At 37.0% G+C, this 25,010-nt stretch overlaps 1 protein-coding gene across 4 annotated transcripts in view; it reads right to left on the reverse strand.

Moving 5' to 3' along the window:
* Window positions 1–1,812: 1,812 nt before the first annotated feature.
* KCNIP4 (potassium voltage-gated channel interacting protein 4) overlaps window positions 1,813–25,010 on the reverse strand; it is a 284,179-nt gene continuing 260,981 nt past the window's right edge. For all 4 annotated transcript variants that reach the window (XM_062493421.1, XM_062493420.1, XM_062493419.1 and 1 more), the window contains exons 3-8: window positions 22,327–22,396; window positions 17,959–18,029; window positions 10,602–10,709; window positions 9,376–9,480; window positions 8,745–8,807; window positions 1,813–1,860 (exon numbers count right to left, since the gene is read on the reverse strand). In XM_062493421.1, the coding sequence (XP_062349405.1) occupies window positions 1,813–1,860; window positions 8,745–8,807; window positions 9,376–9,480; window positions 10,602–10,709; window positions 17,959–18,029; window positions 22,327–22,396 (465 nt within the window). The remainder of the gene's footprint in view (window positions 1,861–8,744; window positions 8,808–9,375; window positions 9,481–10,601; window positions 10,710–17,958; window positions 18,030–22,326; window positions 22,397–25,010) is intronic.

Below are 25,010 nucleotides of genomic sequence, written 5' to 3' on the forward strand. Positions count from 1 at the left end.
ATTGGAAAGGATGTTTTGTTGTCATAAGAAGATGCTGATGCATAGAGTATTAATAAAAGTCTGTCATGTGAAAGCAATTTCAGAAGGTTTTGTTTTAATAACCACAGCCCAACTAAAATTCACTTCAGGATGGATCTCTGCCACAATCAGAACTGTACTAAGCCAAGATAAATGTATTTATGCTTTAAAAAAAATAATTCTTTAATTACCATTTTTTTTGCCAGCAGGTATTTAACAACTGAAAAAACTGATCATGGTCCTTTTTTTCTTCATGTTCACTTTATTGTTTTTTATTTTTTTTATTTTTTTTTACAAAATGTGCACATTTAGTTTACACAAACACGCTACAGCAGATTTCAGGTGTACATGTATTGTACTACTCTTATCCTACACTGGTGATAGCAGAGCAGCCTTCAACATGCCTCTAACATCCCATCTCTACACCAGAATAGATACCTGATTTATTTTTACAAAAGAATACTTGTAACCCTCTTTCTACTTCATTAATCCCCTTTCACACTTTCTGCAGCAATGTCACAATGAAGGTTGGCCTATCTCTGATAGCATTTGACCTATTTTGAAGTATTGGCATAGACTTTGTGGACAATATATCTTAAAAATGCAATGGGGCAGTTTTATATTTTATATGCACGCTTTCTTAGAAGAATCTTTCTAGGTCCAGAATTAAGTAGCTCCAGTCTTAATGAAGAAATGATCTTAAAAAATGTAAAGTATTTATCACATATAGATGATATATAGCTAAAGTGTTCATTGTTTTCCTGGTTCTGTCTCATAGTTAAAGGTATTACAAAAAGATGAAAAGGATGTTAGCCTCTAGCATTCATTATTAGTACATGTTACTATGCAGTGATGTTCATTCTCAGCACTAAAGTGGGATGGCAATTTCAAAAGTTCATGCCTTTTTCTTCATTAAAGGCAGAAAGACACGTACTTAGGAAAGCAGTGTTAGGATCCAGTTAAGGTTTCTTCATGAAAAATTTGAAGTCAGAAGGTCCTTAATTTTAAGCGAAGAATTTGCAGACACATCCAGGAATAATTAAAAATACAGGATGTAGGACTCCTGATACTTATGCCATGATAAATTAAGTGCAGATTTATTAGGTGAGATTGAGAAACTTACTTATATTTTTTAGGGAATAAGAATATCCATAAGCAATTTCTTTTTGTTCTATAACAGTTCTTGCTCTGAAGTCACCTGTTTAGTTACGTTTGGGGTATTTTGGGGTTTTTTTCTGAAGAGAAATTCAAAGTTGGAAGGCAAATGTAGCAAGCTGTGCATTGCACACTGATTATAGCATTTTTAACTCAAAATATAATTCAAAAATTAGGACTACACCATAGAAATATGAGAAGGAAATAAATTGTAATGCCTCTGTATAAATTAGAAGCTAGAGATTTAAGAAATACACTTTAATACCTGGAGCTTAGTCCAGTACAAATGAGTAGCAAAACTAAGAATATTTATTTAATCTCCTTGTGATTATATCTATTTTAACTAGGGATTGGAATGATAATAAATGTGCTTAATGTCAGTTCCATTTTGTTTGAGTTTGTAGTAAGAATGTTTTTTCAATACAGTCCTATTAAGTAAGTAGCCACTGTGGAAGTGCTAGATTGTATAATTTAGAAAGGGTTTTGTTGGGAAGCTTAGAATAAAAAATTTGCTTGCTTAATACATATCTCAGTGTAAAGCTGAGTAACTTTATTTATGATTAAGTGGGAAATCCATTTTTTAGATAATGTAGCAGAATAAGTCATATTTGTCCATTACTTGTAGACCTAATGTCTTCATTAAATCACATTTTCAAAGAGCTGCATGGATCGCATTATATTCTCATCCTGTAAAAAAGAGATAACACAAAACCAAAAGTCACACACCTTTACAAATGTAGTTGGTGGATATCTATACTGAAATGTGGTAGAATGTTTTAGTTAATTGCAACATTTTTTTCAGCCTATTTGGAGAAATGATTAGTAGAAAAATGGATCCATGCTTAAATAAGTTTTTCTGTATATTAATGAAACCAAAACTACTCTGTCAAGAATACAGTAGCATATTAAGAAAATCAGATGTGTAGCATTTCTGAGCTTATAAGTTATAATTCAGGATAAAAGAATTCACCTAGACAATAAATACTCGTGGAACAGTTGCATCAGGTGTGAGTCTACACGTAATTGCTAGTCCTGTGCACAGTACACAGGATCCTTTCTTGCAATCCTAGGGCTTCTGCTGCGTAGTTAGGGATGACTATGAAAACTAGACTGAAAAGTAGAAAAGTAGACTGAAGTGTGTGCCACTGCATGAGCCAGGATCAGTCAGTTTGACAAGTATCACCACAACACTCTTCAGCTCCTCAATTCACATTTTCTCTGTATTCACACTGAAAGATGATGACTGCTTCTAAATGCTACTTCTACTTTCTGATTGCTTTGCATTAGGTAATTTTTTAAATAAAATATTCATCTTTGGAGTTCTGTATTATACTGATGCATCACTCTGTGCTGCAGATTTTCTCAGTAGGTAACTCAGCACAGCAGTCAGCAAAATAAGCTTTACCTTTCAGTAGACAGAAGAAAGAGTTACTTGCAGGAGCCCATATTTGTTGGCATTTCTGGATTAACAGTTGCTAGCTCAAATCAATATTTATACACAATACAAGAATTTATTATATGCACATTTAGCATTTGCTGGTCTCCACTGTAAGGATCCCTCCCTTTAGTACTTCAGAGATTCTATAGCCATCTTTAATTCCAATTAATAAAAAGACTGAATTATAGATTATTTTTGAATGTTTCATGGTGCATCAAAAACTCACTTCTTAGAAACATTATCTCAATATTATTCTCCACTACTCATCAGTGAGATTTCTATCCATTAATCTTCCAGTGAGTGACATGTGTTCAGTATCAATTTCCAGTTAAATTAGTCACTGTTCAGTCTAGTGGGTGATTTGCTTTGTAGAAGATGAGAAGTCTGAGTAATTAGCTTAATTTATGTTACGAAACATGCACAGTAGGGTTTTTTATCTTTCATTCTTTATGTCATCTGAAGTGATGCTGCTGTAAGGAATGATCTGTGTGCTATTTTGTACAATAAAATAACTTATGGAAGCAATAATATGTAATTTCAAAAATGCTCTATATCACAAGGCTAATGCTTAAAAGTTTTGTATAGCAAACCTACTATATTAAATTAGTGAAAGTTAAAATAAAAGATCTTTTTCATCACTGCATTGCTTTGAAATATCAATAAACTAGTGAATGTCACTGATGTAAGGTTAACAGTTTGGTTTAACTTAAGTCACTTATCACATTGTTAGTACAAATGTTTTTGCATATACATTAGCAACTAAGCTCAGTAAATGTGCAAGCAGACAATATGAATCTGCAAATATTTTTACACTTCCTACCAATTTTATTATATATGTATTATCATGAATTAAACTGGTAGTTTTCTAAAATCAACTCCATACTTCTGAAGTTGGCTGTTTCTTTAGAGGAGACTTCCAGTGCCACTCCCTCAGTCAGTCAAATGAGAAGAGTCTTCACAAGGAAATACAGACTTGTCATAATATTTTGAACAAGATGAGTTTTAGTAGCTTTTTTTTCACCATCTTTAAAAAACCAAACCAAAACAAAACAGAAAACCCCCAGATGCTTGCATTGGAATTATTTGGCAAGTGTATCTTTTTCATTTGCCTCTTTTTTCAGTACATTTTTCTACACAAATTTTCATATTTGACTTGTTAAATGCTTCCTAACTCAAAACAAAAGGAGGTGTTATACATATGAAGCATGGTCCATATGAAGCACAAACCTGTATGAATGAACTTTGGCAGATCTGACCTACCTTTGAGCCAGTTTTTCATAGGTTTGAAAATGGTTTCTTTGCTGTTTTCAGGATAGCCCAAACCATCAGCATTGTGTATGGAAAGGGTTGCTCCTGCAGAAAACACCTGTGCCAGAAGCCTTTTTCTCATTATCAGAGTGACCTATGTCACTCCCCCTGACAGTTGCTATGCACTGTGCATGCCTTAGTCCTTTGACTGTTTTTCGTGGTGCTGCTGTAGATACGAAGCAATGCCCAAGTCAGACCATTTTCCACTGGACCCATCAGTGGAAGGAGGCAGTTAAGGAACTGGGAAATGCCTAGCTCTTGAGGTAGCTCCATTCCTGTTCTTTGACCTAGATCTGCTCTCTGGTAATTTATATGAAGTCAAACAGCTACCACTTTCTGGGACTCAGTCTGTTGTATCTAGGGCAGCATAGTCCATTTCTCCTGTGGGAGCTGAGAGACTGCTGGAGTCTGGATGGCAGACTGACATTCAAACACATGTGGGGTAAGGAGAGCAGGGAAATGAGGTCATATACATGCCCTGTCTAAGATAGAGGGAGGATGAGGGAAAGCACCATTCTACTCAGATCCTTCTACCCACTGTCCAGAGAAGGCAGCACTCAAAGACCGAGTGCTTTGCAATTCCCTACATTATGTAACTGTTTCAACACTTTCTGAATGGACAGGACATTCTTTGCAATGGGACTGTGAATTAAGAGCCTTGAACACCTGTATACCTCAAGATGTAAAGTGCCGCTGTAGTGATAGTTGTGCCAAACAAGTGCTCAGCACAACAATGCCATTTTTTTTAAAAGGCACACACATGTAAAATGAGTGTTTAAGAACACACCAGAGTCTCTCAATGCTACAAAAAAAAAAAAAAAATCTCAGGAACATACACCAGTAACCTGAAGTAGAACCTCTGTCCAAAGATGTTTTGCTGTGTTCCTTTTTGCTTGTACAGTAAGCAATCCACATTTCCTTTAGTTATTGCAAAACAGGAGTAAAAAGGGATGTACTTCTGCAACTCATTTGTTTGGCTTCCAATTCAATGTAAAGGAATACCAGTTCCTGGAGACTGGCAAGTCTTGCCTGATATAACCTTCGAAGAAAAGGTTCCTGCATCCTTTCCCTGGCAGAACATGCTCCAAGGTCTATTTAAAGATTGAGACCTTACCTTTTTAGATCTCATACCTATCAGGATGTTAAGAAAAGGTTTTCCTGCAGCTGTGTTTTAAAAGCAGCAGCCATGCTCCTTAGTAAAATATGTAATCCCGAAAAGAGCAAAGCCACATTAACTCCTGAACTGAGATTCTTGAAGGACTTTGAAACCCAGTCACTAGTGGGGTTCTGCAAGGCTCATCCTCAACCAATTCTCTTCATTAATGACCTGGATGCAGGACTCAAAGGAATACTAAGTAAATTTGTGGACACAACTAAACTGGGAGGAACTCTCAATTCACTTAAGGTCAGGGAGGCCCTGCAGAGAGACCTGGACAAAATAGACAGATGTGTGATGACCTTTAGGTTTTGCCTTTTTTTTCTTTTATATGTTCTCTGTATTCTTCACACATATATTTGTAACTCTGTCACCTATTGTATTAGTGACTAGTTTTCCCAGTACTTTTCCATGGCCTTTCCTAGGCAGGAAAGACAAATCAAATTCCAGAGCTCCAAGCCCCGAGGGGTACAAGACCCCATGCTCTCTTGCTTCTCCGTGCTGTCTTGCTTCTTCCTGGGAACTAAGGCCAAGAACAACTCTTGTAGAGATCATTTCATGGATAAAGTACAACTACTGCTGAAGGGGGGGGGGCTCCAGAGAAGGGCTTGACCTGGGGAGGGTGGAATTGCATAACCACTTGATCTAATTGGTGCCTTTTATCAATTATGCTTATTTCCTAAAAGCTATAAAATGTACTCATCTCTGGGGGGTGGACTTTTGTGTATATCTTTCCATAGCTGCTCCTGAAGGTCTTCAGATAAAGATCCCCTTTTACATTACCTCCTTACTAAAATTACCTTGAGTTTCATTTCCAGGTTGAGCAAAAGGCAACACAATCACCAACCATATAAAGTTTAACAACGGCCACTCCTGGATTCTGCACCTGAGACGGAGCAATCCAGTTTGTGTAGATCAGGAAACACAAGGCTGGAAAGCTGCACTCTGGAAAGGGACCTGGTGTCCTGGTCAGTGGAAAGTTGAACATGAGCCAGCAGTGCCCTGGCAGCCAGGAGGGCAAAGTGTGTCCTGGGGAGCATCAGGAACAGCATCACCAGTCAGACAAGGGAGGGATTGTCCTGCTCTGCTCTGAGCTGGGGTGACCTCATCTTGAGTCCTGTGTACAGTTTTGGACACCACGATGTAAGAAAGACATAAAGCTATTAGAGAACATCCAAAGGAGCCCATGAGGATGGTGAAGGCTTTGGAGGGGAAGCTCTGTGAGGAGCAGCTGAGGTCACTTGGTCTGTTCAGCCTGGAGCAAAGGACACTGAGGGGAGACCTCATTGCTGTTACAACTCCTTGGGAGGGGAAGAGGAGGGGCAGGCACTGATCTCTGCTCTGTGGTGACAGTGACAGGACCCAAGGGAATGGCCTGAAGTTGTGTTAGGGAACTTTAAGTTGGATATTAGGAAAAGATTCTTCACCCAGAGAATGGCTGGATCCTGGAACAGGCTCCCCAGGGCAGTGATCACAGCACCAAGCCTGACAAGAGTTCAAGAAGTGTTTGGACAATGCTCTCAGATACACGGTGTGATCCTTGGGGTGTCCTGCACAAGGCCAGGAATTGGACTTTATCCTGATGGGTCTCTTCCTACTCAGTATATTCTATGACTCTATGAATCCTAGTTCCAAACCTCAGTTCTAAAACCAAATCTCAATATAAACATGAATTACATACTTTGAAGCACAGAAGTCTTAAAAAAAGAGGTTCTTAAGAGAGAGACAAAAATTTAGGCAGCAAGACATTTTTTGTATCAAAAAACCATAGCCACCATTGAAGTTAAAAGTCAGGGATGGTGAGATAAGTAGCATGAAGACAATTGTAGCATTCTGTAGCATTCATTGTGTCTCCATCATGTCACACTTTAAAGAGCATCTTTCTCACGTGTATTCTGAATACTTAGAACAGGTAAATAAATCTTCTAACAGATTTGAGAGACCGAATTTCACTGGATGAGGACAGCAGGCAATAGCTTACTAAAGGTATTAATTTTCCTTGCAAATGAATCACTCAGCCCATCACCGTAATTGCTGTCATATGCAGATTAATGTGTCATTTAACTTCTGGAATGCTAGAGACTTCAGCTGGGAGATGAATCTCATCTCTGTTTCTGATGATCATGAAGTGTTAGCAGAGGAAATGCCTTTCATTGGTATTAAACAGGACTGACAAGTTGGAACCATGGTCAGTGCAACAGGGTGCTGCTGACAGAAGAGACACTACCCAGTGCCCGTTGCTAAGGATACACAGAACAGCCACAGTTAGCAGAGCTCTTTGACTGTCTTTCATCCCCCAAAATCAGTGGATTAAAATCAAGCTAAATATCACTTACTAGGTAGCTGCACTCATAAGAGCAAGTCCAATAAATAGCTACAGATGCATATAAAAATAAACTGCTTCTAGAGCATCTTTGAGCATCTAGATGATTTCCCTATTCTAAATAGTTGAAAAACTATCACTCAATAAATGCATTTATCTTGATAGTCTTATTATCTTCTGTCTCTTTATGACTCTGTCTTGCTATAGAAGATAAGTAACAATAAGCATGGGTTAGTTATATTGCTGATCTCTATCAGGTTTGTATTAATCTCTCTATGGGCAAGGTATCAGTAGACCACTACTACGACTTCTTAAATTTGTCACTGTAACAAAAAGTATCAGGCTTATCTGCCACATCATTTTACATAATATAATCAGGCCTATCATATTTGCTATGTCTAATGTGATGCTCTACTATACACAGCAACCTTGATCTTGGTTGTCCTGTGTAGAGCCAGGAATTGGACTCTGATCCTGGTGGGTGCCCTCCAAACTGAGCATATTCTCTGATTCTGTGAAACTCTTATCATGCCAAAGGCTAGTTATTCTTATTTTTTACTTTATTGTGTTTCTTTTTCTTGCAATTTTTAACTGTAAAATTAACAGGATTTCCTTAAATGTACAGAAATGTAACTTATCTTTTCTCATATCATCTACTGGTCTGAGAATAAGCTGGTTTCTGAAGAGCAGACTGTTCTCAATCTGTAACTCCTGCTTCAGAAGTTCTCCATGCCAGCTCTAGAGGCCAGGAGCTGCTTCCAGCATTTGAAAGAAACTGACAGCCACTTGGGTAGCATGAAGGCTTGTGGCTGACAATCACAATCAGTTCACACCTTTGCCTTGAGAAAACCTGTCTGGTGTTAACTCTTGCTATTCAACACTTTGCAAACCCATTGCGCTCTCTTTTTACAAGGCTTCACTGCTTGTAAGCACATCACAACTCACTGAGAAACTCACCCATGGATAATAAATTTTCAGGCAATATTATTCTTGCCATAACTGTCTGTCAGTTGTGACAGAATTGTGTGCCCCAGCATGGGCAGAAGATAGAAATAAATATTTAGCTGATTTCACTATCAAGTGCAAACAATACAGAGAGAAAGGATATTGGCACAGTTGTCTAATAGGCAATGACAGCTTGTATATAACAGCTCTTCTGCAGATTCAGGCCACGGATTTATTTATACTATTTTATGTTTCTGTGTAATGGTGTACATAGATACTCTACCTTGGGAAAATGTCTCTGGTACATAAGATCACCCTCATTGACACTCCAGAAATCTGTAAAGAGTTATGATAGAAATAGCCAACAGATACATATTCAGTACTTAACACTGAATACTTACTTTCTGGCAGCTCTCAATGAATTCGTCTATGGTAACTACTCCATCTTTGTTCTTGTCCATTTTCTATATTAAAAAAAAAGGTATGTGAATTGGGTTTGTGTGTTCAAGCTTCGTTAGCAGGAGGTCTACAGGGCTGGCTTCCGTGAGAAGCTGCCAGAAGCTTTCCCCATGAGGAGCAGAGCCAGTGCCAGCCAGCTCCAGGACCTGCTGCTGGCCAAGGCTGAGCCCATCAGGAATGATACCCTCTTGAACCCTTTGTTAGATTTTCTCTCCCCTGTTCAGTTGAGAGGGATAGTGAGAGAGAGGCTTTAGTGGTTGCCTGGCATCCAGACAGGATCAACCCACTACAGTATATCTCTCCTCCTGAATTCCTGTGTGAAACTAGTCCTTTTCATTATTCATCTCAGTTTTATGTCAGCCTAGGAACAACCAGTCCAAAAGTCATAGCGAGTGGACTATGCTCAAGGAGCTTGTTGTTGAAAAAAACAGGGGTAACAAGTAGATCTGGGAAACGTGGGACAGAACCACAGAGAATGGGAAGGATTATAGCACTGGAAAGATATGTTATGACAATAAATCTCTCTACCTGCTCACAGAGCTGTCTTTTTGGCTTCTAAGTTACCCGACCCACCTGGAAAAATGTTTCCACATGTTGTCTAGGTGCATCTTCTTTGAGAACAGGATAGGTGCATTTTCCCATCATATCATATATTGCTTTCATGATATCAAGCATTTCCTGAAGAGGAAAAATATTATGTTTCTGCAATGTAATTGTAGACACTGCATTAACTCAGAACATAAATATATTTTAGGATTTGCATTTTAGAATAAAATTTTGGAATTCACCTTTTTATTTTTTTTGACTGAACAGTTTCAAGAAGGAACTACTTAATTCTTAGAAATTCTAGCATCAGATTTCAGCTTTCATAGATATATGATTTAAATTTGAAACGATTTACAATATGTGCAAGTTCATGGATTGTGGGAAGAATCTCCCAATGTCTTATGAATAAAAATAAAAAAGAAAAGAAGTTCTGTAACAGCAAGTGAATGGCCAAAGCACATCACCTTCTTACAATTCATTTTCCCTAATGAAAATAAAAACATTGATGCACACACCTGCACTTATCTGCACTTACACAGATAAGAAAGAGTCCTCCTTTTATATAAAAAAATTTGAATTTTATTGAGTGGCTTGTGAAAATTTCAATAATTACAAAACTAAGTCATCTGTAGTATGCTAAAAAATTATTCTATAGATTACTCTTTTATAATGATCCTGAAGTGTTTTCTAAAAGTGTAACATTAGAAGTGTAATTTATGTATTTGCATAAACCCCACTTAAAAAAAACCCCTCCATATATTTTTATGAAAGTGCTCATTTAGTCCCACTTATTTTAAGTATGTGTTTGAATCCTTGCACAATAAAAGATGTAGGAATCTTTATAAATTCTGTTTTAAACAAAAATTATTAGAAGTAGATTCATAAAATAAGAATTATTGTCCACATACTTAATTCATTTTTTGTCCAAATAGCCTAGGGACTAGAATGGTGGCATAATATGGGCAAATACATTGGCATAAGTTGAAGCCAACTATTTCTGTACCTAGTATGTTCAGAAACATAATTTCTAAAGAATTCTGAATTTTTACAATTTCTGGAAAGATTTTTCCTTTTAAATGTTCATATATGCCTTTAAAATGAGACAATTACTTTAATTTTTAGCGTGTCTAACTTCATAATATCTGATAACTTGTTGGCATGTTTCCATTTGACAATGAAACCATTCTTCTTTGAAGGCAGGACTTGGCTAACGAACTTTACTTTCAGTGACTGCAGTAAGAAGCAGACCTTACCTCTTTAGTTATGTATCCATCCTTATTTATATCATACAAATTGAAAGCCCAGTTCAGTTTCTCCTGTACTGTCCCTCGGAGTAAAATTGAGAGACCCATAACAAAATCCTAAATAGACAAAAGGTCTTGGTCAGTTTGGAAATGAGCAGTTTTTCTCAAACACTGAGAAATCCAGAATAATACATTTGCCAGAAGTATGAAAAGATGTGTTGTTTAATTTTTTTTTTCTTCCTTGAGTGCTAATGATTGCTGGATTAACAATCTAGACACTATTTGCTACACTCATAATTAATAAGTAAATTGAGTAATTTTCTATAAAGTAAACCATAATTTTCTGTTAGTGGTTGTATCCTCTGAAAAGCCTAATGGCTCACATAAGCAGTTCCCATTGAAGTGAATACCAGGAAAAAGCCATCCCCATGGTTTAATGGTCCAAGAAAAGCTTAAGTGATAGTTAGATTAATCTAAGCATAGGAGACCAATTTGGGGAGAACTATGTACTAAGGAACATTAAATTCTTGTTAAATCTGTACCTTGTTAAAGTGGAATATGTGGTTCCCACATCTCTTAGATCAATCTGCTGCAGTCAATACTTCAATTCATGTATGATACTGCACACCTCAATTCTTACCACTTTTATTGGAACTATGATAGGGAATAATAAATATAATATATGTCCATGTACCATCTTAATGTTTTTGTGACCAAGCAATGCTCTATTGCTACAGAGCTATTCCACAGAAATGAACCAGAAGGCTTTTGAGATTATTCATATGTTGTATTTCGCTATAGATTTTTGTTTCATAATAATTACTCTTTTTGACAGCACAAACCTCATTTACATTTAGTGAATATCTTCCAGACTGGAGAAAATATCAACTCCCATCACCTCTCTTCTGTATTTCTTGGCATGCTAATATTTTGTAAACAATAGCTTTTCTTTTTCCCTAACCATCTCCTCCACCTCTTTTCATTTCATAAGCATATGAGCCCATAAATATGTGAAATTGCCTTCATAATAGGTTGTGAAGAATATGGCAAGTGTGTATATTTAAATGTGCCTTTCTACACTGGTGGCAATGACAAAGAGAAAGCCTCACAGCAACATTAAAGTAGAGACAATAAAAGCTGAAATAGTTCTTATGTGCACCAGGAAAGTTTTGCATTTTCTCTAATGCAGGAACAATGGAAAAGACTACACTGAGGTTAGTCATTAATTTAAAAGGTCTGGTGTACCACAAAGTCAAATACATATACCTGATACACTGAAGTATACACAGAAACTATGGACTCAGATGGTCTAGTAGGCACAGACAGCTCTTCTGACAGCTTCAGTCTTTTCAACAATTCAATTGATATGCTCTGTGTTTTCTTAGTCTGTCACAAATTTCTGTCTTATTGGTATAAGTGCCCTTTGGGGTAAATGGATACATGAATCTTGAAATAATATTGCTCATCTTGTCTTACATCTCAATGACTAATTGAGGGTCACAGGGTTAAATCTCCAAACAGTTCTTTAACAGTGTTCTATTAAACATTAAAATGTTCAAGAAATCCAGAACAGATTTGACCACATTACAGCATAAGCAATTAACCTTTTTAATTTCATACCATGTCTTCAAATCTTTTTTGCAAGGTTTTACGTTCTTGATGTAGCTTCACCTTAAGTCCTTTGTGAAGGTCCCCAGTTGCATTATTTTCTTAGTTTATATGTAAAAATTGTGAATTCATTTTTTATTTTGGCACAGCAATATTTTAAAAATTTATTTTATTTAAAATACATCCATTTTTCTTTTCTTGTTCAATTCTCTTTGTTCCTTCCTGTGCTAGCTGGCTTCCTGGAATCATTTCTACCCCCATTTCCAAGGCTACCCTTCTAGCATCGGTTTTAAAAATAAAACCCTTTACTTTTTTTGGTTGTTTTTCATGGGATTGGGTGCTCTTAAAAAGCAGAGACAACTCAAAAACCTTCTGGGTATGTGCTCTAAATGTTGCAGCAGTGAGTAATCTTCCATAATGCATCAACATGTTTTGGGATCACACATAGTTCAGGTGCATTGCCTTAGTCTGAGTGTTGTGCAGGAGTCATCTCAGGAACAATAGAAAAGATTTAGCATAATAAGAAGTGGTGATGAGCTAGATAAGGACCAGCTAGGATGGGATGTCTTTTCTTCATACTTACTTTCAAGCAACTGAAGAACACAGTAATAGAATCATATAGAAATAGAATATCTGATTCAGTGAATATAGGCCAAATCCACAGGGTATTTTGGGCTAGAGCCTTGAACAGAAAAATGCTCATCATGGTGGAAGCAATGTGTGGGTCAGGAGCAGTGTAGCCATCCCACCTGTTAAGTAAATCATCTAGTGCAGAAAGCCACAGTAAAAGAGCAGTGCAGAGGGAAGCAGCTAATCTCAGGGAGCAGCTGCCCATCTTTATGCATGTAACCAACCACTCAGTGATGCATGGATCAGGCACACCATTTAGCAAAGAGCTAAATGAATACAAGTCCCCATTACCAGTATTAGAGCACCCAGATGTTGTTTTCCATTCTGGTTTAGATATCTAATTTCTAGGGAGAAAGGAATTCTACTTTTAGACCCTGTTTATTTGTTAAGAAAATGTCACCATACTCAGACACATACATCCTCTGAGGATGCTGTCACTGCCCACTGAGAGGGATGGTGCTGCTCAGCTGGGCACCTAAGGGGGAGAGGACCATCTGATCTAGGGTGACAAAGGAGCCTAAAACAGGAAGTCTGGGCTGAGACACAACTCTAGGTTGGGTCTTTCTTCAGTGAAGTTAGAAACACAAGTGTCTCTGCCTTGGCACTTGTCCTTACTCCCTTCCACAGCTTCCTGTTTGTAACTTGCCAGTTTCCTGCAGAGCATGCCAATACCTGTTAAGACCTCCTTCTGTGCCTAATTTTGATTCTTCAAGAAAGGGGGATATCTCACTGAAGGATTGATTGCAAAATGCAGCATCACTGCACCTGCACCATCTGTGTACTCAGAGCCTGCTGACCATTTCTGTTCTGCACTACAGCTGTAGAAAATGTCTAGATGTGATCTGGGATGAACTTGCATTTGTGGGGTTTTTTTTCAGCAGCGATTAATTATCTCCTAGCAAGGTTGTTGATGGCTTTCTGATTGCTTTATCTCTCAGTAAATCTTCAGGGATAATTAGTTCATTAATAATTTAATTAACAAGCTTATTAGTGTGCTGTCTAAAATCTATAGGACAGCTTAAAATTAGTCCACCTGGTCATGTGTTCCTTTATTTATTTTTTCAAGGCCAGACATAGATAGTCAGGAACCGTAATCCATTGTTCAGTTTAGATTTTAGGATTTTGAAAAGGAATCAAGTGATGTCACAGAAGTGGTGGAGCCCTGGTGTATGTAAAACAAAGGTCACAGAGGAGGAACTGCTTCTAAAAGGAAATGCATTTACTTGTAGCTACTTTAAATCAGATGGTGTTAAAATGCTTATGAGATCACCACTGTTCTAAGAAAAATGAGCTCATTTCCTACATGACATGGACAAACCTTTTTGTGTTGAACCCACATACTCGTGCTTGTGAACCTCATGAAATTCAATGAGGCCAAGTTCAAAGTTCTGCACGTGGATCAGGGCAAGCCAAAACACAGGCTGGGCAGAGAATGGATTTAGAGCAGCCCTGAGGAAAAGAACCTGGGGATATTGGTTGATGACAAACTCAACACGAACGAGCAATGTGTGCTCACAGCCCAGAAAACCAACCATGACCTGGGCTGCACCAAAAGCAATGTGACCAGCAGGTCAGGGAAGGTGATGCTGCCCCTCTTCTCTGCTCTCATGAGACCCCAGCTGCAATACTGCATCCAGCTCAGGGGGCCAAAGGACACGGACCTGCTGGAACAAGTCCAGAGGACTGGAGAACCTCTCTATGAAGACAGGCTGAGAGAGTTGGGCTTGTTCAGCCTGGAGAAGACTCCAGGACACCTTAGAGCACCTCCCATTACCTAAAGAGGGTCTACAAGAGAGCTGGGGAGGGACTCTGCACAAGGACACGTAGGGACAGGACAAGGGGGAATGGCTTTGAACTGACAGAGAGTAGGTTTAAATCAGCTATTAGGAAGAAATTCTTCACTGTGAGGATGGTAAGGCACTGGAACAGGTTGCCCAGAGAAGCTGTGAATCCCCTATTCCTGGAAGTGCTTAAGTGTTTAAGGATGGGGTTTTGAGCAACCTGGTCTAGTGGGAGGTGTCCCTGCCCATGGCAGGGGTTTGGAATGAGATGATCTTCAAGGTCCCTTCCAATCCAAGGCATTCTATGATTCTATTACTCATTTAACTACTGACTTTGCAATACTGCCTTGGGCACTACTTATATTAGTGAAATATGAAGTAGTGCTTGATCTTAAGAACTGTACTCCTCTACAGAAGTGAGTTAGCATGCTTGCTAATTTATTAACCAATATAAGTTTAGTTTTGATTAAATTTGACAAAAAACTTTAAACATCTCTATTGTGTGTGGGCACGTTGTGCTTTAAGGCACTGAGAATTTGTGGGATTATTGAATGACTTGCAGCAAAGTCACATTTAGAATAGCCTTAATCTGCATCTACAACAAATGAAGGATACTGATCTGGATATTTGCATGTGTGTGAAATGAACTTTACCTCTGACAATATATCTGAAGTTAATTAGACTCCATTTTTCTGACTGTGTAAATAGCTTTGAGGCCAGACCTTCATTTTGGCTCAGTGACAATATACATGCAGCAAATTAAAACCTTGCTTTTATATCTGTCTCTGTCTAATAGAAAAAAGAACTTCACTTACATGCCCAAAAAGCCCTCCAAATAGTTGGGTCACTGGGTCTTCAGAAACTGTCATACTAAAGCAAAACTAGCTCAAAAAACTAATGAAATAGACTAGTTTCAAAATTAATGCAGTCATGGTATAAGGAGAGATAAGTTCAAGCACCTAATTTTATAAGTTTGGTTTTTATGCTACCTAAATCCTTCACTTGGAGATCCTGGCTTGTACCAAAGAGTGTACAGATTTAGGGATGACAAAACTCTAAGGACACAGCAATCTCACCAAGTAATCTCACAAGAAATGTCAATTGAGGTGTGCATTAAAGCTGTGCTCAGATACAACATTTCATTGTTGATGGTTGAAATTTTCAGGAAAGAGAGCAAAAAGCTAAAGCAAATTCTCTTTTTAAATGCAACTCTGGCTACCACTGCTTCATGGGAAATTAAGAGTGCAACACACACACAAAAAAGTAATTCTTATCAACAAAAGAATTCTGCTACCATTTCAGACTTTGATATTTTTTTTTTTTTACACAGAAGATAGCCAGAGTGTTTTCATCTTAGGTAATTATATTAAATTATATATACGACTCCTAGACTTTGATATAGAATGCACTTTGGAGAGAATGATACTTTTTTTCCTCCAAACTTTTAAATCACTCCCTCTCTACTTTTTGAGCTGTTTAGAAAACTAGAATAAAGATTGGAATAGAAAGAAAATGGCACAGCTGTGCTTAGGATTAAAAGGAGCAGGACAAAAATGAGATTATTGTATTTTGCACATTTCACCACAATATCTTCTTTCACATTTTGCAGCTATTTTCATGTGATTAGGAAAAAACCTCATACATTTTTTAACTTCAGAAGCATACTTTAGGAATGGCTATAATACAGTTTGTAAGTATAATGTTGCTACAAGGATACAGAACTAAGAGTCTTTTGACAGCACTGGAGTTACACTGGATTCAAAATTAGTGCAAATAATAGGAGTCTGGAGCACCCATGTCTGCCTTGATATTGAACAAAAGTTCAGCACCTCTGCTTTTCTTTTCCTGGTTTATTTTATTCCAAAGCCCTTTTTTTTTGTGCACAAACCTGCTCTCTGAGATAATCAAAGCACTCCAAATCTAGTGTCTTTCTTAAGACTTTCTGTCTGAAATACAAATGTCAACAAATTGACTAGAAAAGTTACAGGAGCTTTTTTCATTCCCATTCTTTTTAATGAAAACTGCAGAAATACTTTTCAACTACTCATCCTAAAAAGAACTTTTCTCAATATGCCTGCTGTTGCTGTAACTGAAAGAGGGGAAGTTTAGGTTTGATATACAAAAGAAATTATTTACTGGGAAGGTGGTGAGGCACTGGCACAGGTTGCCCAGAGAAATTGTGGATGCCCCATCCCTGGAAGTGCCCAAAGTCAGATGGGATGAAGCATCTTGGTCTACTGGGAGGTGTCCCTGTCCATAGCAAGGGCTTTGGAACTGGGTGATCTTTAAGATCCTTTCCAATCCAAACCATTCCATGATTTTGTGATTTGACCAGAAGAATCCTTGTATATTTAGCCTATATACAGAAGACATCAATTAATCCTCCATTGCTGCTCCTAGTTTCACACAGATTCCACTGAGTTCATCTGCCTGGAAAAAGGTAGATAGGGTTCACGGGTTTTTTTAAAGAAATGAAAATAATTATAAAAAAAAATCTGATTATAGCCTTAGTTTAGGGTATATGTTTCTGATCACAGTGGACCTGACTGGCAAGTCCTCTTCTCATTCCATCAATTAATTATTTTTATGAAAAAAACCCAGTATGACCTCACAACATTATTCACTAAAATAAATCATAAAACATGTACAGGACATTTCAATAAATTTAAAGTGACTGCATTTATCACAATCCAATCAAAATTTGTAAGGAAATAATTAGTTCATTAGAATCAAAACCAAAGAAAAAAACGACAAAACAAACATATCCTTTTGCAAATGAACTACCTTTTAAAAAAAACCTATAACTTAAAATATTATCTCCACTGCAGTATTTTATACATCGTGTTCTCATCTACAGTACTGCAGTAAGGTCCCTTTTTTCCATATTATATTGTGTGGATGACACCAGGCTTACCAAGGAAAGGAAGAAAAGATTGGGCAGCTAAACAGAGGAAGAATGGATTTCCAATTCTTGTGCTTTTAAAAACATTTGCTTTAAAGCCTTTTTCTAGAGCTTTCTGGAAACTAAGTATGAAAAATCTGATTTGACAGAGTCATCCACATATCATTAGTTGCAGTTCAGAGACCTCATCTTGCAAAGGCAGAGAGGAAGAACTATTTGAGGTAATTTGTGCATAAACTGGGTTACCTTTTAAATGGACCGATTTTAAAAAATATGTAGTAGCACAGTCTGTGTTACCAACATGGAATATACAATTGTAAAGTAATGCCTTTTGTTATTACATTGGAAAAACCTGAAACGTGAGTCACATAAACTAAATTTTCCCTAATGTGAGCCACCCACCAAAGTGGACTTCATTACAAGGCATGGCAATGGCATCACTTACCTCAAAACTCACAGATCCATTGTGATCAGTGTCAAATGCATTAAACAGAAAATGTGCATATGTTGTGGAATCTAAAATTTAAAGCAGAAAAAAAATCACACTAAGCACATCTTATTTAATAAAATTTAATTCAATTCTATTAAATCTACTTGATACCGAGATATATTTTGATACCAAAATTTCATAGCAGGACTATATTTTCAATGAAATTTAAACTTCCTTTTTGGCAGGAGAGGAAAGATAAGTTATAAGTGCAGGTATGTGGATAACTAGAATACTATCTAGTATATACCTAACATATCCAGTATGTACGTAGCTAGAACACTGCTAGAAACCAAAAATGAAAAATTCTGTTCTAGAATACCTCTATTCATTTTTATTCTTGTGTTTGCTAATCACTGATACCTGAGCAAATAGCAAAGGTGACATATTATTGTACCCTGAACCAATCAGTTTTAACAGGAACACTGCCAGTGACAGAGATCTCTCTCAGGTGCTTACAGTGAAGAATGTGTTCATTTGTTCCTGTTACATGAGGGAAGCAGACACTGCCCTCAGTACATTGTGTGTTCTGGTTTTGCTCTGGACACAGACCTGCTTCCCTGGTTGAAGCTGATCTTGTTCAGAAAGCTGCTGCTGCTGCTATCAGGTCCATGCTCACACACAGGGGAGAGGAAATCCTCTCCTGAGGAGCAGATTCTTAAAGCTTGCTGCTGAATTCCCATGATTGTGGCATTAGGGCTGGGAAGAACTGGCTGTGACTCACTAAGTGGTCAGTAAGGCTCTGAAAGATGACCTTAAACAAATTATCCCTTCACTATTTGCATAATATCCAAACCTCCTCCCCAGTGCATATTGACTCGTTTCAGAAACACAAGACGGCATGAATATAAATCTGTCAAGACTGTAACTTTGGTAAAGATCCATCCTTCTATTCCCACTGAATGCCTTCTGAAAAGCACAACCTGCTCCAGGAGTAATATATTGTGAGGAGAGCGCTTACCTGTGCACGTGAGGTAAAAGCGGCTGCGGTTAAGAGAAGTCAACTGTCCTCAGCGTTTATTCCCTCCCTCAAAATCATGCAAATTAATGAAGGATGAGGGTTTGTTTACTTTTAATACTCATTTTTCCCTTTCTACTTCATATGTTTACATTAATTTTAGGCTAATTAAAACTAACCTCACAAATTATTAATAAAGGGCAAAGTGTTATGAAATCAGTGTCCCTTTTGCAGAACAAACTCCTCCCTCTCATGGAAAAATCCGATCGATGCTGAAATGCCATTTTCTGATTTCTTGGCACTAAACGATTTTACCTTTTATATCAATCCTGCAAACCTTTATTTTTTGCAGCCCAAAATAGTGTTTTGTATCAAATTGAGCAATAGTCTTGGGACACTCAGCTGAAATGCCAACTTGACTCTGAGGAACTGAATATACCAAAACTCACAGATTCAGACCTGATATTAATAAGAAAATTCTCTAGTCCTACTTCACTATGTTTATTTTGTAGGATGTGAAGGAATCAAAACAAGAAAAAAACTGCAATCTTTAAAACCCATCTGTTAACATGCTTTCAGAGAATTAAATCCTCACCAGCACTATTTGAGAGAGTCATTCATTCTTCCATGTATCCAGTAACCACTGTAATTGCTTAAGCACAGCTTGGCAGATACATTCACACTCTAGCTGAAAAATGTAAATTTTTTGACTATAGTTTTATTTAGCATTTTAATAGTAATATTTTCTATAATCTACTGAGACATCTGTTGTGCAACAGAATAGACTATTCAATTAATTTTCAGGGGAAAAAACATGTTATAGAGTCTAATTAATGTAAAAGGAATTTTAAATATCTTCTTATGCTCTTGGCACCCATTTCTTAAAAACATCTGAAATATTCCTGGTTATTTTCTGCAGATATAGAGAAAGCACAAAAGTATTTTAATTTTTATGTCCATACATGATAAAATATACTACTTTTTCTTGTATGATGTTATACGAAAAAAAGTCCCTATCTAAAAAATATTTTCTTCTAGTAACACCTCTGAAAAAAAAATCAAAAGCCTTTTTTATTAGAGTTGTTTGCTTAAGTAATTCTGCTCTGAAATTTTGCCTTCAAAACCACAGCAGGATGAGGCATACTAGTCCTTTAATTAGAGCTATTTAGTCTGATTTCACCCTTTCCCCCCTAAACCTTGAACGTTATTAATTTTAGACAAAATCTTAACTTTTTAAATTAAATACAATTTCTTTCCAAGGATCTGATATCATAACTAGCAGGCTAATTTGCTGTTTTAACAGGTTGAGAGAGAAACAGCTCTTATATCAAAATTCCCTTGAAAAATACCATCAAAGCATTTCAAATGTCAGAGACAGAACATGGTAATCATATGGGAGAGTATGACTTATCAAACTACAAGCATGATCTATTTAGCTCAGAAGGGATGAAGGAATGAGATAATTATTCAGTGTGTGGATTCCTATCCATGATTTGCTTGGCTGAAGAAAAATCCCAACTTTCACTTTGGGTAATCCACTGCATAAATGCAGGGGGTATATTCACTCGCCTGTATGGTAGTGAATCTAAAAAGAGTGCCCTTGCTGGCATGGAAAAATTTTTACAAAGCTACTTTTGCCTTTTAACTTATATTGCTTTTGCTTCAATTCAGCGTCATTTCCTTTCCTTTGTTACTCTTGTGGCACCTTGTCCTATTTGTAATCTTCCTGTACCTTGTCCTGGACAGTCTTGGAAGTTGCTTGAGGAAGTGACTTGCTGGATGACACTGAAAAATTTCTTAAGTTGCCCTGAAGCTTAAAATCTTATAGGCATAATTTTGTTTGTTCAGATATGAATTGCCATAATGATACATCGTGCTGTACCTGGTTTTTCACCACACAGACAATTGGAGCACAGATCTACGTGTTTTAATTCAGGGAAAATTTTCAAGATTCTTTTTCCTCTTTAATACTGGGACATACATAAAATCATTACTTTAACCACAGCTGCAATTTTAAGGCCTCAGCTGGACACATTATTTTGACATGACATTCAAAGATTTAAGAACTCAGTATGGCTTCTTAACTAGACATTCCACAGCCGTTCCCTCCTCCTCCTCCAAAGGATGTCACTGCTCCAAATGCCAGAGGAGGAGCAGAAGGATCAGCATTAACACCAGGAACAGGGGTAGAATTTCGACATTCCATATATATCCATTTTAACTAAATTAACAGTTCTTTTCTGTAGCAACTAGATCTGGACTAATAAAGATTAGTCTTTTAAGAATACATTTACTCTTACAATATCTTTTGACGTTACTTTTAGAACAGGTGTGCTTTCTCTTTGCCCATGAAAAATTCTGGGTGTAACAACAGGAAATATGATAGATTTTTTTGCTAAGTGTAGAAAAGGTGTAGTAAACCACACAGAGAGAATTATTTTCACTACCCAAGGGTAACTAAAAATTATAATATTTCAAACTGTAATTGTTAGCTCTGTCTAAAAGAGAAACAATCAGTAGGCAGGTCACCCCTTCTAGGCTTTTGTTAATTTCTATTGAGTGTGTCTACTTAATGATTTCAGAGATTATAGTCTGCTCTGAATGCTGCTCCTTAATTTCTAAGTCTTTATTAAAAATAAAAGTAATGGGGAGATATTTTGTTCCTATCAATTAATATGAGTTTTTAAATTAAAAATGAAAAGAAGGAGTTCTGAACAGTCCCAGAGAAATACACATATCTCAAGAGGTCTATGAGAAGCTGAAGAGGTGGGATTGAAGGGTTGTAGGAGACTATGAAGAGAGGTAAATGAACAGCAAATGCAAGAGGAAGAAAAGAGAGGAAAAAATCGAATGGAAAGAAATCTGAGGTTCAAGGAGAAAAAACTGTTACACATTTTTGTGTTACCTTCCTTGCACTAAAAGATAATGTAAATAAAAAAATAACAAAACTCCTAGAAATCAATTAATTTAATATGAGAAACCCTATAGAATTAAAGGGGGGTTCTATTATTGATATGAGAGGGTATCTGCACTGCCTCCTACACTTCCTCGTACTGTGAAAGGGTTTTTTTGGATAAAAGAGAATGGGCAAGAATTTGTATAAAGCCTAAAGTAAAATAACCAACTCAGAGAAACTTGATGGTACCCAAGCACAAGTAATAACTTCATGACAGAAGACTGACTTTATGTAGGTATCATTGCATTTCATTCAGAAATACTGACTTAAAGATGTGCCCAACTATCAAGGAAGTACCTGTGAGTTCAGACAGAGTTTGAGGCAACAATCTTGTTAATCTGAACAAGAGGCTCTTTTGTCAGACTTAGGAACAGACATACTGCAGCACTAATTATGTCTGCTAAATACTTACCTCCCTGTGGAAAGAACTGAGAGTAAATCTCTTTGAAGGTTTCTTCATTGACAACACCACTGGGGCATTCCTGGAAAAAAGTAAATGAAAAGAAATGAATACCATCCAATCTGGTCCACTCAGCTCAGATGTTCATGAGACAGTCCATAACACGTGTGTCACTGACAGTTTAAAATGTGTGACTTTGCACTTTCAACCAAATAATAATGCACATTATCACACTGAAGTGTCTTCCTAAAGAATTCCCATGAGAAAAAAAAAAATTCCTTTCATGCCATGGATCTCAGCTTCATTTGAGACCTGAGTGACACACGTGAGCAGCAACCACTGTGCCACAGTGAGTGGAGCTGCTGTGTCTCCTGTGGGCTCTGAGTGGTCGCTCTCTCAGCTGCAATCAGCATCTGCATGGTATGGAAATCAAGCAGGAATGTAAACACTTAGGTATTACTAATAGAACATGCAGTCCCATTCTACTGGAAGAGTTCTATTCAATGAATTCAAAAGACCCTGCCACTGAAGATCTTATTCAAACCTTACAGATCCTTTTACATCTTTTTCATAAACTGAAATATATAACACAGAATAAGTAAGAAGCTTCTGAAAAGAGTGATGATAAAGAAAATGAAAGGAAGTGAAGGAGAAGAATAAAGCTGGTTAAAACAATGACTTTACGAAAATGACTATTGCAAAGAGGTAGGAGAAGCAGAAGGAATACTGTAATTGTTTACTAAGTCAAGCATAAATATCCAAGACCAGAGAGCTGATTTCTAGTCCTGATTTTGCCAGACTGAGCAGAAGACTGAGCAAAGTACTTCATTCCTTTTTTGCCTTAATTCCTTCTTTAACACAAAAGAGGAATAAAAAGCCAGGTATGCTTTTTTAAAGAAAAGGACTTTTAGAAACAAAGGAAAAAAAAAGACAATTCAAATTAAGTTTTAAGGTTCATACATTTATTTTTGACTATTATCATGCTGATGGACTGAAGACTCAAACATATTTGCTCCTAGTCCTAAACTCAGGAAACTTAATAGCTTGAAATGGAGATCAAGAGTAGTGTAACATCTTTTATCAGCGTAATGACAACTTTTCCTGTGACAACAAATAGTATTCCAATTATATCAAATAAGGACCACTGAGATAGTCATAGTTCTGGCACCTTCTGTTAAGAAACAAATAGCATCATCTCTAACTGAGAGACAAATGCACCATCTGAAAAATGCATGCCAGATCTTTAGGCTTTAGGATTATCAAAATTTTACATCACTTATCCTTAGCTAAATCAGCTTTTCATCATAACTACGCATATGCAAACATATAGTAAGAAAGAATTGTGTTTGATCAAAAAACAGAAACAAACAGCTGTGTCAGAGATACACATACAAAATTATTTTTCCTTTGATACAGAGGCTGTCACTGATGCAGGCAGAGTTAGAGCTCAGGTCTCTGTAAGATAAAATAAATACTGACTGCTGGGCCACACTGCCTTTGGAACCAAAGCCTTTGGGAATGGGAGGAACAGTGAAATGAACTTCTCCCCCTCATTTGGTAACTAGCAATCCATAATTGAGGAGGCATCTCCCTGTCTGTCATGTCTTTGGGTATGAAGGCATTCTAAAATATCTCTCTCTCTTACCAGCTTTCCAGAAAGACTGTAGTCACAGAGGCCACTGTCTCTATGGTTTCTAGCAGGTTTACAAGTAACAAGCAATAGGACAAGAGGAAATGGCCTCAGGTTGTCCCAGGGGAGCTTCAGATTGGATATTAGGGAAAATTTCTTCACTGAAAGGGTTATCAAGCATTGGAACAGGTTGCATGGGGAAGTGGTTGAGTCACCATCCCTGAAGATATTTAAAAGTGTGTAGATATGATACTTGGGGACACGGTTTAGCTGTGGATTTGGCAGTGCTGGGTTAATGGTGGACTTGATGACCTCAGACATCTTTTTCAGCCTCGATGATTCTATGATGTTATGATTCTACTATACTGCTTGTCTTTGGGATGCCTTCTGGAGTTGTGTAAGAGCATGCAAAAGAGCAGTATTTTTACCTGGATTCAAAGCAAAATAAAACATCAGTGAATCCTTCAGATACTCATTGAAATAATATTATAGTTATTCAATGTAGAAAATGTAACAAAAGTATTTTACTACCTCCTCTTCCAAGCATATAACAGTATATGATCTATGTCATTCCCAGACCTACTGGAGGAAGAACAAACAGCCTTTACCCTAAGATGAGTGTGAGTGTGAAAAAACAATGCAGCATTTTGAAATTTATTTTAAAAAGCAGTGGCTTCTTTCTGTTCTGCAGGTAATTATTTTTCAGGCAAGAAAAATAAAAAGAGTTAGAATATTTTGAAGGAATTAAAGAGAAAACCAAGAATTTTATTAAATAATGAATGACAAAATGCACATTTAAGTTCATGATATGGCTTATTAGCATGTAAAACAATTTTTTCCCTTTCCCTTGGCTGACAAAGACTTTCAAACTATACTCATTTTGCAAAGAATGCTCTCCCCTTTTTTACAGAAAATGCTTCCAACTCTGTCAGTTCTCACTCCGAGAGTCCCATTTCCTGACTGCATTGAAATGTTGTGATGTTAGAGGAGAATTAAGGACACTCTACAAAAATCTATACTATTTCTTATTTGTTTGTTCAAAATAAGCTGGAGAAATATATGACCT

This window comes from Cinclus cinclus, chromosome 5 (genome assembly GCF_963662255.1).
Source record: "Cinclus cinclus chromosome 5, bCinCin1.1, whole genome shotgun sequence".
NCBI classification, from domain to species: Eukaryota; Metazoa; Chordata; class Aves; order Passeriformes; family Cinclidae; genus Cinclus; species Cinclus cinclus.